The sequence below is a fragment of the Cygnus olor genome, chromosome 4 (assembly GCF_009769625.2).
Source record: "Cygnus olor isolate bCygOlo1 chromosome 4, bCygOlo1.pri.v2, whole genome shotgun sequence".
In the NCBI taxonomy this organism is placed as follows: Eukaryota; Metazoa; Chordata; class Aves; order Anseriformes; family Anatidae; genus Cygnus; species Cygnus olor.
This window is the reverse complement of record NC_049172.1, coordinates 9313615-9331110: the sequence shown is the minus strand read 5'-3', so window position 1 is coordinate 9331110 and position 17496 is coordinate 9313615. Positions and strand designations below refer to the sequence as shown.

The 17496-nt window shown below is 37.3% G+C and overlaps 1 protein-coding gene across 10 annotated transcripts in view; it reads left to right on the top strand.

The window, feature by feature from the left end:
• PDLIM5 (PDZ and LIM domain 5) overlaps positions 1-17496 on the top strand; it is a 131248-nt gene that overhangs the window by 70687 nt on the left and 43065 nt on the right. For 4 of the 10 annotated variants that reach the window (XM_040556305.1, XM_040556306.1, XM_040556307.1 and 1 more), the window contains exons 4-7: positions 909-951; positions 2897-3312; positions 7741-7913; positions 9514-9550. In XM_040556305.1, coding sequence (XP_040412239.1) covers positions 909-951; positions 2897-3312; positions 7741-7913; positions 9514-9550 — 669 coding nt within the window. Of the gene's footprint in view, positions 1-908; positions 952-2896; positions 3313-7740; positions 7914-9513; positions 9551-10209; positions 11222-17496 lie in introns of those variants that run through there. The other 6 variants (XM_040556310.1, XM_040556311.1, XM_040556313.1 and 3 more) reach the window with 3 other exon arrangements.

Sequence of the window (17496 nt, the reverse complement as noted above, 5' to 3'; positions counted from 1 at the left end):
AATGTGGCAGAAAGGCACTTTTCTACCAGAACAGCAAGAAAAGACTAAGTATCAGCAGCAGTGTTGTCAGACAAAATGTCAGTGGGTTGGATTTCTCATTGTTCTATTGCTTTTTTAAAAAAAATCGGGGTGTGTGTTTTTGCACATACATGTGTGCAAATCTGAAAAGACAATAAATCAAGTAAGATGTTTTTACCTATCACATATTATGAGTTCAGTTTAGGTATAATGAAATCTGTTAATTCTTTATCTTCTTCACCCTTTCCATTATGATACTTCCCTTACTTCCCACCAGCCAGTGGTAGTTTCAATGTACTCATTGTTTGGAAGAAATTTTTTTGCTATCTACTGTGATATTAAGTTTACCTTAGAATGTACCAAAAGTTCCTGTATTATTTAATTTGCTAAGTTGTTCAGAAGGATTTTTATTGTTCTAAAAGGAAGCTTTCAGTTTTAAGCCTGCATAAGGGTTATGCACTTTAAAATGCAATTTATCTGACCAGAACTTTTGAGTTACATGATGTATTTCCTTATGAAAGGAAGGAAAGCAATAAGCAAATTTTGACTATGTCTCCTGACTGGTGATACAGTATTATGAATTTCTAAATGAATTAGTACTTGGCTGACAAATGTTAGAGTTTCTAATGTTGTATCTGGATAAATTCATCTAGTTTGTTTTTGCTTTTGCCCTATATTAACTATGATGGAGTAGGTTCAACTTGAATACTTCTTTTTTTCCCTTAGAGGAAACAAATGATATAATTTATATATCATTTATATATTTTATATATAAATTATATATATAATATAATAATAAATTATATTCTATAATTTATAATGAGTTGGAAAAGGGAAATATTTAAATATTAAAGCATTTGTTTTTACAATTGTGTGTTTTTCTCTTTCAGAGTTGCTTCTGTACCAAAACCTGATCTTATTCATGTACCAAAGGTAAGTTCATCATCACAACCGAGAAATGTAGCATGTGGCACTGTTACCCATCTGTCAAACCCTGTTGTTGATAAGCACTGGCATTCAAACTTTCCTTTCAATACAACGTGCTTGATTTCCATGTGTTACATTAAGACTACTGCAACTTTTGGATCTGAGTGATTTTTTTTTTTTCACTCACTCCAAAAAGAATCAAGAGACCTGGCAAATGATCATCCACAAAAAAAGAAAAAAAAAAAGTGAATAAATGTTATCTTCCAACATTTGGGGCTTTTTTTTAGAAAGATAAAGCTGAAGTTTTTCTATATCCTTAAGAGAAAAACTGTAGTAGGTTGTTTTTTTCTCATAGGCACTGTTTCTTTTTCTTCTTTTTTTTTTTTTTTTTTTTTTTTTTAATAGGCACTGAAATCCCCCTTTGTATTTGAAAGAAGCTTATCTAAATACAGAGTTTCAGAGAACAATTCACCTCACTTTACTTAGAGCCCTGGGGATTTATTTGTTCTTGACTTCTTTTAATGTTATGTCCTCAAGCAACAGTTTCAAAAAAGCCCTTTTGATAAGTAGTCTATTTACAAACCTGAAAATGGTTACGAATGGCTGGCCATCCCTCTCATCAAGCATATACTGGAAAATCCTCTTAAGTGGACATAAATAATTGTATTACTGTTCTGCCAGACCTGATTTGAAAGGCACGCAGTTTGGCACCACCTTGTTAAAATACAGCTCCTTGCAAAAAATAAAAAAATAAAAAAAAATAAAGAAACAAAACAACCCACTGAATTCATGTTTTTTTGAGAGTTTTGATTTCATGAGTGTATATGGAGACTTCATTGGACAGATGGAATAGAAATAAACATTCTCAGATGCTAAAATGAGTTAGGGGGCTTCCTTCCCCCTCTAAGGCATCTCACCAAACTTGACAAACTACAAAACTGAACATTCACTGGACGGCAGTTGTCTCTGTGAACCACTTAGAGATGATGCTTCCTCCTGTGAGTAAAAAATATTCTGGGGAGATTATGTTTAAGAAAAGATGATAAAATATTCTGGAATAGGTTGGAGGGTGTGAAAGGACTGTGGTTTTTTTTTTTTCCCCATCTGCAGTTGCTCTAAAGAGAACAACTTTATAGAACGAGAGAAAAAGGAACAAATGGCTTCTCCCTCACATCTCTAACCCCAGGATAGCTACACTTTTGTTTTCACATGTGGCTTTAGTATGTCAGATGGTATCAGTCTTGCTCTTCTCCCATCTGGGAACTATAACCCATGTCGACCTTGAGTTACAAAGTTGTTACTCAGCCACTCAAATGACACCTGGTCCCAGTGTCTGAAGCAGGGATAGGAGCCAGCCTGTAGTTTGGCCAGGGAAGCCTTTGTCCTTGTAGTCGAGTGGAGTTGAAAAGCCAGGTTGGGCCCGAAGCACTGGCCTCTAATAAATGAGCTGAAGGGCCCCTGGTTCCTCCCTTGAGGCCCCTATCAACAAATCAATGTATAGTGTGTGTGCGTATGCATGCACATGCTGTTTGCATATTGGGAACGTGCATATCTTGAATTGGGTTTGAGAGGTGGAATGTGGAATTTAAAAAACACTAATTTTTTCCACATGAATTATCCAGTGGGTTTTGCAATGGTGTGGTTCTTCAGTTTGTCTTGAATTTGATTTGTGGGGTGTCTGTTCTGGATGTGATGTGAGGAGTTAGCATCATGGGATTTAATTTTGACTGACTGTGCATGCTTGGGTCGTTCCCTTTCCTAAATGCATGGCTCATTTTTTTTCCATGTGTTTGTTGACAACACTCTTGGTGAAGCTTGCTTCTGTGATGTTCATTCCACTTACTTCACACTAGGCGGGTTGCCTCTCTCAACAGCACTGAAAATATGTTCTGAGGAATGTGCATGTGGTTGGTGTGTTTTTGTGTGTGTGTTTTTTTTTTATCTCACATAGGAAGAACCTAAAGAAGTAGTTAAGCCTGTGCCCATTGCCTCTGCTGCTGCACCTAAATTCACTGCCACAGCCAGCGTGGCTTACAATAAGACCCCGAGGCCCTTCGGAGCTGTGACCTCCTCAAAAGTCACCTCCATCCCATCACCATCCTCCGCCTTCACCCCGGCCCAGGTGGCGGCCGTGCCCCCTGCCCCGGCCCCGTTTGCTGCACCAGGACTGCATGTTAACGCCAAGCCTAACGCTGACGGGTGGCCACCCGCGCCGAGCACTGCTAAACCTGCCGTTAATGTCCCACGGCAGCCCGCCACGCACAATGCCGCCCTGAGTGGCCATATCGGCGACGGTGCCCAGGAGGTGGCGGAGGGGCCACGACGAGGATTCAGAGAGAACCAGGGTGACAGTAAACAGCAAAATGGGTAGGTGGGATTTTTTTTTTGCTGTGAGGGTCTTTTCCTCACAGGAAAAAAGCTGGGCTTGTTCGAGGGCTGAGTAAAACACATCTTGGGTGTGCCGTCCAATTGCCAGAAGCAAATCTCTGAGGAATAGCATGTCTTGGAAAAGGGGTGTTTTGAAGGGCTGAGTCTGTGAGGATTTAATACTGAAGCTATACCAGTTTATGGTATCACACCTAAATTACAGCAGACCACACCAAGATGGGTTGTATCACGATGTGTTTCGGACCTTGCAACAAGCCCAGCATTCATTTGGACACCTGTGTCTCACTGTGTCTGTTGGGTCCCAACACGGAGGCTGAAAGCAGCAGGCACTCGGAGGTGGAGAGTGGCCTGTCAAGAAGGATCAGTGACCTTTGATGTTGATCAGTATTGACCATCATCTTGCTTTTTGTTTTTTTTTGGCTTATTTTCAGTCTCAAAAACTTAAAACCTGAAGGCTGTGGCTAGTATTTCCTATTCTTCAATGGAAAGGGGCAGGAGGAGTAGGCCCAGTGCCCATCTCATCTGATCTCCTCTGAGCCTAAGTATATGAAGAAATCTACAGAAAGGTACACATCCATATCAACTAAAAAAATAAATCACAGTTTCAGGTGGTCTTCTCATGGGGAGAAACACTTCTTTACGCACCTATTCCCCTTATATTGCCGTACGAATATTTTCTATACGCACATTCATATAAAGCTGCCCATATGCATTTTATATGACACCATTGCCATGGTGACTTTAAGGCTAGTCTTAAACAGATGATGGCAGGAGTCCATACTGTGCAGAGGTGGGATGAAAGCAGGAGATCCCAAGGACTTGCTTCTTGATCATACGTTGCCAAACTCTCTTTCTAGGAATGCTGCTTTACCAAGTAACACGTAAGGAGTATTCAAAAGCAGTAATTAGTACGGAAAAAAATGAACAATAGCAACAAAATTAAGTCTCCTGGAAGGAAGTGCTGGAGGCATAAAGTAAGCACTTAATGATCAAGATAGGGTCACTGGGTGCACATTGGTACCTGCCCTGCCTTATGTTTAGTGAATGAATGATAGTGACTGAGGAGTATCATCGCTGATAGGTTAGGAAATCCCTGTCTTGTTGCCAGCCATGCAGGTCTGGTTTGGGAAATCTTAAAAGCACTTGGAGCTGGGGAAAAACAAACAAACAAACAGCAAGAACATCAAAACATCAACTACAAATCAACAAAACTTTATTTTGCTATCTTTCTTACAGCAGAGTTTTAGCTGGAATTAAGTATGACTTAAATACTAGTCTTGCAATCCTAAAGTAGAATACAAAAGCAAGTGAACAAAGAAACCTTAAAGTGATTATGTTGATCTGCAGCTACCCAGCTTGCTTAGTTTTACTTGTTTAAGCATCATTGTAGATGATGTAGTTTGATAAATAAAACCATCTCCCCATTTTAAGTGGAATTGAAGATATTTTTGAAATATCAAGAAAGTTTAGAATAATTGATCAATCTCAAAAAAAAAATAATCCAGTTTGCTTCTGTTTTGTATTCCTTTTTTCAAAAACAAACAAACACGCAAAAAAGGACAACTTGTATATTTGCATCTTGTTTATAGTTAGCTCTGCTGAGCAAATACAATTCTCCAGACACAGTACCCTGTCACAGTCAGAATTTTTGGTTTCTTCCTTCCTTCCTTCCTCCAACTTCCCCCTAATCTCATTCAGGATATAAACTATTTGTCTTTACTTCAGGATGGGGAAGGAAGTTTTGTTTCCCCTGTTTACTCCTGGCATAAAAGGAGAGCAATTTGGCCTCACTAGGCTGTATACAATTATATTTTTATCAAGACCTTCTTGACAACTCTCACTTGAGAAAGTGCTTGCTGCTTAAAACAGGTAAGATGTCCATAGACTTCACTCAAAATTTTAGCTGAGCTGGACTAAGTTTTTCTATTATAGGTTCTCTTGATGGTTTAAAGTTTGACTCTGTATATGTGGCTTTGCCAGAGCTTGGATTTGGAAGATCCTATAATAAATATCTCAAGAAGCAAAAAATATATTAATGAATGAAAACCTTTTTTCCCTTGCAGATAACAACAGTGACGAAGTTAGTATCAACAGCACTGGAGTTGAATTATGGTCGTTTTTCTTGTTGGAATAACCAGCATGTATTATTGTTTTGCAAACGAAACTATGTTATATAAAGCTCTTACAGAGTTTTATATTTAAATTTTGCAAAACAGCTTCAGCTTTTTTAGTAACTTCTTAGTGTAGCAAATGGTTTTGTCTGCATTGGAGATGATGTGATTTTGCTTTTCACCGTGTTAAACTTTGCAGCATTTTTTTTTTTTTATTATCATTCCACAAAACATTCGTGTGGTGTTTGTGTGTATTGATAAATTCTTGCTGCACCTACGGCTAATTGGTGTTGGCAATACAACTAGTAAATGGTGAAATACAGTATAAAAGGACAAATGTCTTGAGGAGTATGGAACTAAGGGCCAGATGTTGAATTCGTACAACAAAAATAATAGCAACATCTGTATATTGTGATTTATGTGATCTGTATTTTGTGATTTTATGAGATTTTATTGGCTTGTCATTTCTGCTCTTGCCTCAAGAGTGAGTCAAGACTGAACCTGTCTCATTGAATATTCCTTTGTCTCTGGCACCACCTCGTGCCTTAGTGACTCATTACCATCAAGCCTTTAAAAAGGGAGCGGTGGGATCCGCAACAAGAAAGCGAGGGGAGAGAAATCAGCAGGATATTTTGTTTGATACCACCATCATCAGATGTGAAAGACTACTTATTTCACTGTGGTAGTTGCTAGAATGCAGTTATCTGCATGTAAATAATTACATTTCCATGTAACTCTACATCTTTAATGACTGCTTTAATTTTCAGATTTTATTCTTGCTATTAACTGTGTTGTTGCTTTACTTCATTTTCTTTGGATTTCTTTTACTCTGTCCTGGAAATACCACTGTTGTTTCTATCCCCCTCCCTCTTTTAGTAACCTGGATAAGTACATTTACTTCACTAATATTGTGTGTCAGTAAATTCAATCTTTGCTTTAATTTTGAATGATAGCTTTCATATCATTCAAGTGTTGAGTATTCTTTTAAGCTTAAGTATTTATTAATGCGTTCCACTGAATGGGCCTAATTCTTTCTTGTTGACAATAATGTACAACATTCTCATTCATATTTTCCACCTTTCTTTACTGGAAACACTTTGGACATTAAAAAAGCAGTGAGGAAGTAGTGGCAAAAACAGAATTTGATTTTTAAAAGTTTTCTTTTTTGTAGAATTATCTTTTCCTAGGAGCTAGTTTTGTACAAGTTATCTCCTGTAGACTTTGTAAAAAATAAATGCACGTACAGAGGGCCTGAAGAATAAATGCTTTGAGATAACTAATACAGAATTTAGGAATAAATTAGTAGGAATCTTGGGTTCTTTCCCTTAACTGATCAGTGCCTTTACTTGTTCTTTAGATCATTTACTTAAAGTAAAGCTTCAAAATCCTGTGTTTTCATAGGTCTGCTAGTCTAGGGACTGATAATAGCATGTAAGTTATTGAGGAGAAAAATTCCAGATGAAATCAACACCCTACTTGTTTGACTTTCAGAGAGGGTATCGAGCATCAATAGCTTCATGTTACACTCTAGAGCATCGCTAGCTACATTTTCAAAATACACAGCTCCATCCCAGGTCGTACCAATTGCAAAAAACTTTGCATGCCCTGGGTGACCTTGCACATACCTAGTGCTTTGCCTCCTGTGAACGAAGGGGAGAATTTGTCCAAGGCACTTAACAGTGTAGTCGTTTAGGATCTGGTTTTATCAAAACAAAGAAATTCCCCTCTTATTCCTGTAAGGTACTCACCGTAAGTTAAATTCAAATTAAGGACTGGGAGCTCTGTGCTGAGGTTTTGGTAGCGGAATGAGAATATCACTGCTTATTGGGTTTCAGTGTCCTTTCCCACGAAATTAATTCAGTAGAATAATTAGCTGTACTTTTGTTTCAAACTTCTTACTTTATTTCTTGTTTTCTTTTTCTCTTTTTCCTGTTTACACTGGGAAAACTTTCTCTTGCTGTCTTATTCTGTCATCTCCAAGGAAAATCCCACCCAAACGGTAAATGTTTAAATATGTAAATGTCTTGATAATACTGATTTTTACTGTTTCAAATGTTCCAGTAGTGAAACAAAGAAAAATATTTTAGTTGGATTAGAGTAATTATAAAACTGTATTTGGTTCAGAGAACTGAGCCTGCATTCAGATGTGCTTGTAGAGCTCACTGCTGTATCCAAACTCAGAAGCTGCCTTTAATCACTGTGAAAAGCCACATTTCTGACAATGTCTTTGCAGTTACCCTAAACTAGATGATTTGTGAAGTTTTTAGCTCACTATTCTCTTCTCTCTTTGATGCAGCCCCCCGCGGAAGCACATTGTGGATACCTATACGGAGTTTTACCACACCCCTACTCACAGCGATGCCAGCAAGAAGCGACTGATCGAAGACACTGAAGACTGGCATCCCCGGACAGGCACCACCCAGTCACGCTCCTTCCGCATACTTGCCCAAATCACCGGCACTGATCACAGTGAGTAGTTTGATGTTAAAGAAATGAAAGTAATGGCCTTGGGGAGATAGGTGTTTTTAAAAGCTGTTGGGGAGGGGAAATAATAAACCAGTTCAGTCACGTTTATTACATTTCACCTCATGGATAATAAATCCAGTAGGGAGAATTTTGGTGAGCTTTTAGAGGAAAACAGTTTCAGAAGACTATAGTAGGAAAATATTTTTATAAAACTCCTGCAATTGCTAAATACCTCAGGACATATACATTACCGGACATTATTCCTGTTTGATTTGGACTTTAATACATTCTAAATAAACCTTAAAAATACCCTTTCTACTCCTAAAGAAATTGGCAGATATGTATTTATTTCTTTCCCCTCCAGCATCATCACAATGGCAACACTTCTGTTCAAATTTAATGCCTCAGAAAGTGCAAAGAAAAAATAAGGCTTTTTCAGGCATGTAGAAAATCTTTGATGGTCATACAAAGGTGTAAAGTCTGCAGTGATTTTAACCAATCAGAAGCACAAATCCATAGTTCCTCAGTTTATTTCCATTCTCTGTTTATGATATGTTACAACGACACGTGCTATGGACTGGAACTGAAAATGCAGAGGTGGTCTTTCCCAGTCATATAGTTTTATGATGAAACTTTAATTTCATATTATGCTCCCAGTTGTGATTTATTGTCTGTGATCTATAACACTGTAAAAGTTGTCAGAAGTGCCATCAGGACATTGGAGGTCTGTCATGTTCAGACTGGGACAGCTGAGGTGATTATTTCATTCTTCTGCTTTTTACAGCTAATACTAAAATAAGTTATTATTTTCCTAATACTAAAATTAAGGCAGTGAAGAAAATGGACTCCCTCCCTGGGGGCAGATTTGATTAAATCAACTATCAGTTCTCTGGCAGAATTGCACTAGAGACCGATGATAACATCTCCCCAGTGAGGATTAATGTACATGTGTGAAAAATATTCTGAATTTGGACAGTTAACAGATTGCTTTGTGGTCCTGTGTTGCACTAGTCTAGTAATGCATCATTATCTATCTTTGGATTCTCTTCATTAATCTGTTTTAAGGGCAGAATATGAGACCTGAATGTCAAATAACGTGTCTGTGTTCCAATCGAGTATTGATAAATTAATCATGTTGGCAATTATTACAAGACCGTGATGGCAAGTATGTTTGCCAAACTTACAGCAGGGCTGAAACTTTACATTATCATGTCTGCAGTCCCCCAGCACTGTGGCAGGTTATAGCCCGTCATCAAACAGACACTTGGATTGTCACCTGATATAAACTCTCTGGATGTTTGTCCAAAAGAAATGCCTCCAAACTTTCACTCCTTTTCCCCCTTCTCATGCCTTTCTCGATGCCAACATGGACAGTGGGCCAAGGGACAGGACAGAGACCAGCAATTGCAATTGTGCTGGCAAAGGGGCTCTTGAAGTTTATAGACATATCTCATTTCCCTTAGGGCATATTTAGAATTGAGGAGTCCTAACGATCCCTGTTGTAATTTCCTACTTGGGTGAATGCTTTGGCACAGGGGAGAATCTTGGTGTTTGGTGGCGCTGTTAGTGCTGTAGAAAGTCAAGTTTTTCTGTTTTCTTGCAGTGAAAGAACCAGAACACGAAGCTGCAAAGAAGACTAAGTGAGTTGATGTTTTACATTATTACTTTAATACTTTGCATGTCTTAATTCATAACTGATAGTGTGTTACTTTTGCATTTGTGTGAGGTCTGGGTGTTTTTAAAATGTTGCTTCTTTTATTGCCATTTACTTCAGCATGTAAAAATCAAGATCTCTTTCTGCATAGACCGGCCTTTTAAAATCTGTTTGTGCAGTCTGGTATTAATGTTTGTGCAGGAGTTTGAGCTTTTCCATAAACTTGGACTGGTTTGCTTTTCTGTTCAAGGTCAGCTTGTCAACATGTTTTCTTTTCCTAAATCTAACCAGGCATTTTTGACTTGCCAGTGTGGATCAGATTTCAAGATGTAGCTGGAAAATATTATCATTCTAGACTGTGAATGAGGGTCAGCTGTCTCCTTGCTTTGGGATAAGCATTGTTCAAAATAGGGACCAACTAGTGGCTAAATCTAACAGCTTGTGCAGTTGGTGGGAGTCTTCCTTTAGACTTTTACACACTGGTAGACTTTGCCTAACACTGGATCCAACAGTTTGAAAGACAGGAAGGAGATGTGTGGATATCAGTAGTGCATGGAGATTGCATGCTTACTTGTGAAACTGCTTAAGACAAACCTTTCTTTCTTTCCTTCCTTCTTATTTTTCTTCTGTCACTTCTTTCCACAGGGAAAAGGTTCCCATCCACGTCTTTAGCCCCAAATACACAAAATTACGTGACTGGCACCATGAAGTCTCAGCACGTGTTCTTAATGTCCAGTGATTTTACCCAAGTTGCAAAAGCAAAATGCAAACACTTCCTTTCTTCTTTTCCACCTGCTTTGCAAAAAAAAAAAAAAAAAAAAAAAAAAAAAAAAAAGTTTCACTAGCCTTACTGCGAGAGAAATTCTAGCCTTTTCTATACTTTTCTAACACTTTCCTACTGATGTATAAAAAATGAGATGAAAATGTTTTTGTGCTAATCACTAGTTGACAAAAAAATACGTATTTAATGCAGAACAACTTGGGTGGTTGAATCTCTCAGAGAGGGAGAGGAGATGGCTGTTGCTGTTCTTTTTGCCTTAAAGGAGTCTTTTGCATTGCTAAGTTTGAGTTACTGTAGGTTGTTAGAAAGCAGATAAAAGTGAACAAGAGAATAAGAAATGGTATTTCTTTGATTCGGGGGTGGGGAAGAGGATGAAGAGGGCTGTCTGCATCTACTTCGGACTATGGTACTTACCAGGATAACTGTCTTGGATTTCACTACATTTTCAATAGATTGATTTTAGAGTGGTTGTAAATGTTTTACAAAGTAGAGCAAGATGACAAGCTGCTTTTAATCAAATGAAAAAAAAAAAGTAAAATAAAACAAAAAAATGCCAGTTGCCAATCCCAGTACAAGCATAGTATAAAGATTCTGCTGCATTAAGTAGTAACTTGTTTATATCATGGAAAAATTAGAAAGAAATAAACAGAATGTTGCCGTGTACCTGTAAGAGCTTCAACACATAGCCTCTAACAGGAGCAAGATAAGACAGTAGTATTTATTTATTTCAGAGTGAATCTCTTAGGATTTCTTGTGTTTATAAAAGCTTCCTGGCTCTATCGTTCTCCTGTAAAATAATGTATTATAGTAGCTACACATTCATTAATTTATGCTTTCTGAAGCTTGAAGAGTATTTTAATAAAAGTTGCTTTTAACTTAGTGATGTCTCTTTTCTTTTGAGTCTCTCGGACTCCTCGAGTAGTCTTCTCATGCAAGGAGCTATAATTTCATTACACCTTCTACAAGCTGTAGTAAGAAGAACAATTACATCCCTTGTGCATACTAGAAACAGTCTGAACTGTACAACAGTATCAAAGTAACAGTTTCTGATCATGTTAAAAAAAAGTGTCTTTTTTGTGTTTTGAGAATTGTCACAGGATTCACAGAAATTAATAAAATGTTTGACCTTTTGGGGGACTGCAGAAACAAGAACTTAGTTAAGTAAAGTTCACTGACAACTTTTGCAACGTTTTTTGAATCACAGAAGTTTCAAACCTCAAAGGTGAACTGTGAAACACACATAAAAGCCCAATCATTTGTAATTACCTAATGTGAACCATTGCAATTGGCTTGTAGCTTGTGCAGCAAATCTACATGTTGTTCTGATGAAACTGGTCCTGTGAATAGACTTGATATTCACTGTAAACACTTCTGCAGAAACAGTAGGGTAGTGGTTTTTGCCTTTTTTTTTTTTTTTTTTTTTTATTTCACAACTTGTGAGAATTGAAATGGATTGAGACCTTTGATGAAAGCATTTTAAGCTTGCGTTTCCTTTTCAGATTGTTTATACTGATATACAGTACAGTAGCTTACTGTATTTGTCATTTTATCTTTAGGGAAAACCAAACAGAAAATGGAGAGCTCAGGTAATAGCCAAGTTATTTCACACTAACAAGTCACTGATGTGGATGCTTAACGATGCACATCATAAAATAAAATTAAATTTTTACTAATGACAGAAAAAGTCTTCTCACATCTTACACAACTTTTGGTTTAACTCCTTAGGGACAGATGTTGAAAATACTCACTGATAATTTCACTGAAGGCTGTTTTGATGAGAAGCGCCAATCAGCTTGATTTTTCTCTGCCAAGTAACTCAGTTGTCTGAGTACTGTGTATTAAAACCAAGCATTTCTGAAGTGCACATATACCGCAATATAATCATTTGACAGAATACTGTATATTAAAGTAAGAATGTAAAACTGTGAAAATTGTTCTACTGAGTTTAAAGAATTTCTTATGAATGGAAAGGAAGTCAGGAGTTTCACAGAATATCAGTACACTGAAAACTGTGAAAGATTATCACTTAGATTTTCTGTGACGTTTTCTCTGTATGGTTAGAATGGTTTAACCTTCAAGTATTTTTATATTTTGGAGATGTTCCTGAATGAGAGGTAATGAGAATACCTTCATGTTGCTATTTAACTTACCGCTATGTTTATCTTTCTTAGTAGTTTTATCCCTTTGAAGGATGAGTTGCTTTGGTGAGAAATGGAAGAAAAAGCCTCTCTAAATAGTCCAAAGCATAGAAGTCTGTGTTTTAATTAAAAGTAAATATAGACAGTCATGGAGTCTGTCTATGGTGGGTATGAGAATAGTTTGAGAAAGGCAACCTAATATAAATTCATAGTAACAAAACACTAGTTCCCAAAAATGTTATATGAATGTTTAAAACGGATTTCACTCTCTGCTGTAAAGTTGTCATCTCTTCACCCAGTATCTCCATTACACAACACTTGTTGACATTAAATTTTGGACTTTGTTACTGTTTCCAAAACAATGGACTGCTTTTCCATTTGGATGTGGATAAGATGCCTTAGCTCATGTCTGATTCCCAGTATGCGTCTGATCCTTGAAAAAATTTCTGAAAAATCCTGTTTTTGATATAAATGAATTAACTTAAATATATGTGATCACCTAGAACAGAGAATATGACAAACACTGGAATAGAAATTTGTCTTCCATCAGTAATCTACAGACAATATCCCAATTTAATAATACTACAACTTTTCAGGCATTGTCTAAGACAAATGCCGCATAGATATTTCTAAAAATTATTATTTATTCCTAAATTGCAGCCTGCTAGGGATATTTATGTGGATAATTTTCTTTTCCACTACTTCTTTTCAGCACAGGAAATTGGAATAGAGAGCCCTCAGTGAAATGTGTAAATTGCAACTCTTAAGCAAGATACTTAAAATTTAGAAAGGCAAAGTCTAGCCTTTATGTAAAGCTTATTTGCATGTTTTAGGAACTGATTAGTTCTAACTGCACAGTACTCTATTTCAAAGTATGTTGATGTTCACTTTTAACAATCTAATTTTGAGCCACAGGTTTGTTTTTTGGCCTTAAAGTTAACTCACTATTCTGAGTGAAGATGTGTCTGGATTTTTCCAGATCTATAGTTCAGCTAATCCACAGCCACTGGAAAATATTTGTCCTACTCTTGGGCAGTACTGAAATAACCTGTCATAAATCATGTGATTCTTTTACTTTTCCCTTTGTGTTATAAATACCTGTAAAGCGTACCTGCAGATCTGCATAATGGAGCAGGAGCCCAGGATATTTCTACTAATCTGAATAAAAACTCTGTAGCTACTCAGGCTTTGGAGATACCATCTGTATCAGAATTTCCATCCACACCTTTACCACCTATGAGGTCTGCTACCTGGTCTTTCCTAAATCATCTGTTCATTAATTCTTGGCACTTAATATGGGTCTCTGCTTTATTAAGATTCATAATTCTGCATGCTAATTTAAATAAAAAATAAACCTTACTTATGTGGCTACCTTAGTCTGCTCAAAACTTGTGCTTGTGACTCCTCTACCTTGTAGTTCGCTTTTACTTTTGTGTATCGCAGTGAGATTTCTGGTGGGTGCTTTTCTTCAAGTAGAGAGCCTTTAGTGCAATATGTTTTAGATTATTTTCTCGTCCAAACTGGAAAAAATATATATATATATTAAAAAATATTAAGTAATATATTCTCTAACCTTCACAAAACTAACATCCTAAAAAAGTTGAAGCAAAAAGTATATAAAAATTCAAGAGTGAAATCCCATCATCACTCGTGGCTCTTTCTTTTCCAGTATTTCCTAAAACGTTTCCACCACATAGTACAATAACAAACATGTGTGATCTATATTTATCAATGTAAAATACTGCTTGGTTTTCTGAGTTTATAAGAAGCAGGACATTTCTCAACCTTCACTAAAAGTGTGACACATTTTAGGAATATTGTTCCTCCTTTTGTCCTGCATTTGTATTTTGCTATGAACTGCAGTTTTTTACAATTCACTTATGTTTTTGAGTACAATGTCTTCTGTCCAGCATCCTGTTTCAGTATGGATTAAAAATCTCTTTGTGTGTTTTGTTACTGTGAATGGAGTGAAAACGGTGCTAGACCAGAATCTGCGGCCGCTTTTCTGCCGATAGCAGAGTCCTCCCATTGCAGTGTCCCCTCTCCCAGACTTGCTGAACATGTTGCCACAACATCTTCGGGGAGGTAAATCATTCAGAGTTGGTTTCCGTTCAGTTATGATCTGTCTATATACTGTTCTAGCCCAGATTTTGTTATCTTAGGGGAGAGAGGGTTGTCTGTCATTCACTTAAAAAAGGCTTATTAATGTTTTGTTCATTAGGGATATTCCTGGTAATGATAGAAAGAGGATGGCGAAGAGCAGTAAAATAAAGCTGAGCAGATTCATGAACAGTTTCATGGAGATCTGTTAAAAAGACAAAACCCGTAGTGCATATCGATATGTTGTCAGTGGAGTCCCTCCCGTCTCCTGAGGGGCATAATGGTTCGCGCAACTCAAAAGTAATTCAGTATTGTTTATATTTTTCTAACATACAGAAAAGTGCCTTTAAAAATAGTTTTTTTTTTTTTTTTTTTTTTTTAAGGACGATGATGTTTTTCATAACACTGTACTGTATTATGATGCCATCAAAGAAAACAAAGTTATCTGGAAAATATCCTAATGCTCGCTTTGGATAGATTCACTGGCAGTGAAACTTGATGTTTTGGAGGTCATCTTTGGGTGTAAGGCTGTGACAGTAAATTCTTTTTAACACTATTATTGAAAGTAAATAATGTTTTCTGACAGATTCTGTATCATAGTTCATGAGGGATTTTTTTTTATTTTTTCCTTCCAGATAGCTAATGTTCATTATACACACACAACCACGAAGTTCTAATACTAAACAAAGCTGCTGCTTAAAAAAAAAAATAAAAAAAAAATCTATTCTTTTTCTTCCTGTGTGGGAATGAGAGAAATGTTTAACAACTTGAAAAGATGTTTTGTCTTAGAGTGGGTTGCGCTACATGCTGTTTCCTGTCCTTTACTTCCAGTGCAATGTTTAAGATACTCTTAATGAAGAACTTGTGCTTAACCACATTTGCACTTCTTCTTGTGCTAGGTGATTATCAGAGTACAGGTTGACTTAGCAATGACGAAAAGAGGACTTTTTGGAGGAGGATTAGCACTTTTTTTCACATTTGACCCCCCAAACTGACACTTTTGCACACTTTATTCCCGTCCTTGGTAATGATGAAGGGCTGGTAGCTTCATCAGGGACCTCAGCACTGACTTGTTAACATTCACCTGCAAGTCTTGACAGACAGACACACAGACACACTCACACTCATGCATGTACCCCTTGTGAGTAGTCTTGATTCCTTTTCCCCGTTTAAAAATTGCCTGTTAATGTAAGGATTCATCTGGTCCAGTGTCTTCTGCCTTCTTGACTGGCCATAGGGATGCGGCTTCAAATCAAATGTATTAAACCATATCCAGAGTAACTGTTTCACAGACAAACAGAAGATAATCATCAGGATGATGGCATGGTCATTTAAATTCTGGACAGCAACCTGAATTTTAGTGATCCTACTCAGGAAAGTGATGTATCAAGCTAGGTCAGATATTCTTGTCCTTGCAGTTTATAAGGCATGACAGGACTGCTTGCAGTGGTAACGTAAGAGTACTGTGTTAGCACAAGAAGTCTCTCCAGTTGGGTAAGTTCTTCATCTGTGGTGTGACTGACAAGGTAATATAGGATGGTTTTGGAGTTTTGAGGTTTTTCTTTGCCCAGGATAGATTGTCTAGTAGGTTGCTGCCATGCTCTTCACTTCCCTAAAGAGCAGAGTTCACTTTCAGAGACACTCAGTTTGATCCATTTGGCGTTATCAAAATTTCATTATTTGTGTAACTGGTTTCGGAAGACTTTGGCTTCATCACAAGATATCAGTAGGTCAGGGGTAGGCACAGGAACAGCTTCTGAGTAGCAGATAGCATGGTCATTTGCAGGACACCATGGGGCAGCTTAGATCCTTAAACAGTTCACAGTAACTGCAACAAACAAAAGCATATCTCCACTAAATTTAACTTTCTTGGAGGACTTCCTACTTTTCAGCAGTTGTGCTTGATAACAAACAAAACCCCTTGTTTTATTTCACAAATGTTTTGCACCTTCAGCTCTACCTGGCTCTACAGTGCAGGTTGTGCTCCCTTTGTGTCTGACCGAAGTGCATCCGTAAGAGAAATGCGAACTGAGAAAATAAGGCTTCTGTGTGTCTGAGCAAGTAATATCATTGTGCCTTCTCTTGAATATTTCTGTTCTTTGCTAATGAAATGCAGTCCCTAGAGGGAAGAAATAAAAAGCAATTCAGTAATCGGTTTTCATCTCTACCAGTGAAAATCTAGTGTGATGACACATACCGAACTGCAGATGCCTTGCAGATACTGGCACAAATACCATCTTCTGAGAACTGAGAAGTTCTTAGTTCCAAATCTTTCCAAAGTTCCAGTTCTTTCCAAATCCTAGCTCTGGGTCTGTGTCCAGGGAGAAGAAATTCAGGTCCACTGTCTTTCTGGACCTGTAGCTACAAGTTTATTATAGGTTAACTTAGCAAGCAAGCAGCTTGAGCCATGGAAAACTGGTAAAGGACAATTCCACCCCTCTCCATCCATCTGCCTTGTTCGAGGTTCTTGTTTTATCTGGAAATTAAAATACTGTTCTTTGCCTCAGTTTCATTTCTTATTTTATTTCTTTGTTATAGTCATTCAAAGATGATGGAGAAGGTGGAATTTAATTGAAAGTGTGGAGGATTTGTGGGAGGTTATTTCCAGAAAGACTTCTGTGTATAGCTTATATCACAGGTGTGTAAAGGAATCTGGAAGGGACTTCCTTTGTAGCCTGGCTTCCTCTTATCTTACTGAACTCTTCATGGATATTCTCCTTCGCAGACCAGTCAGACTCAAGGTATAGTGCTTGTGTGCCTAACTGAAGCTCTTATAAAACAAATGAATTCTGGCATTTCGTTTTGGTTTTGGAATACAGAAATAGTTTAGCGTGATTTTCTTTCTCATTGATTTCCCCCCCACATTTTTCAAATGCATTATATGGCTAAATTTTCAAACTGCTTTAAGCAAGA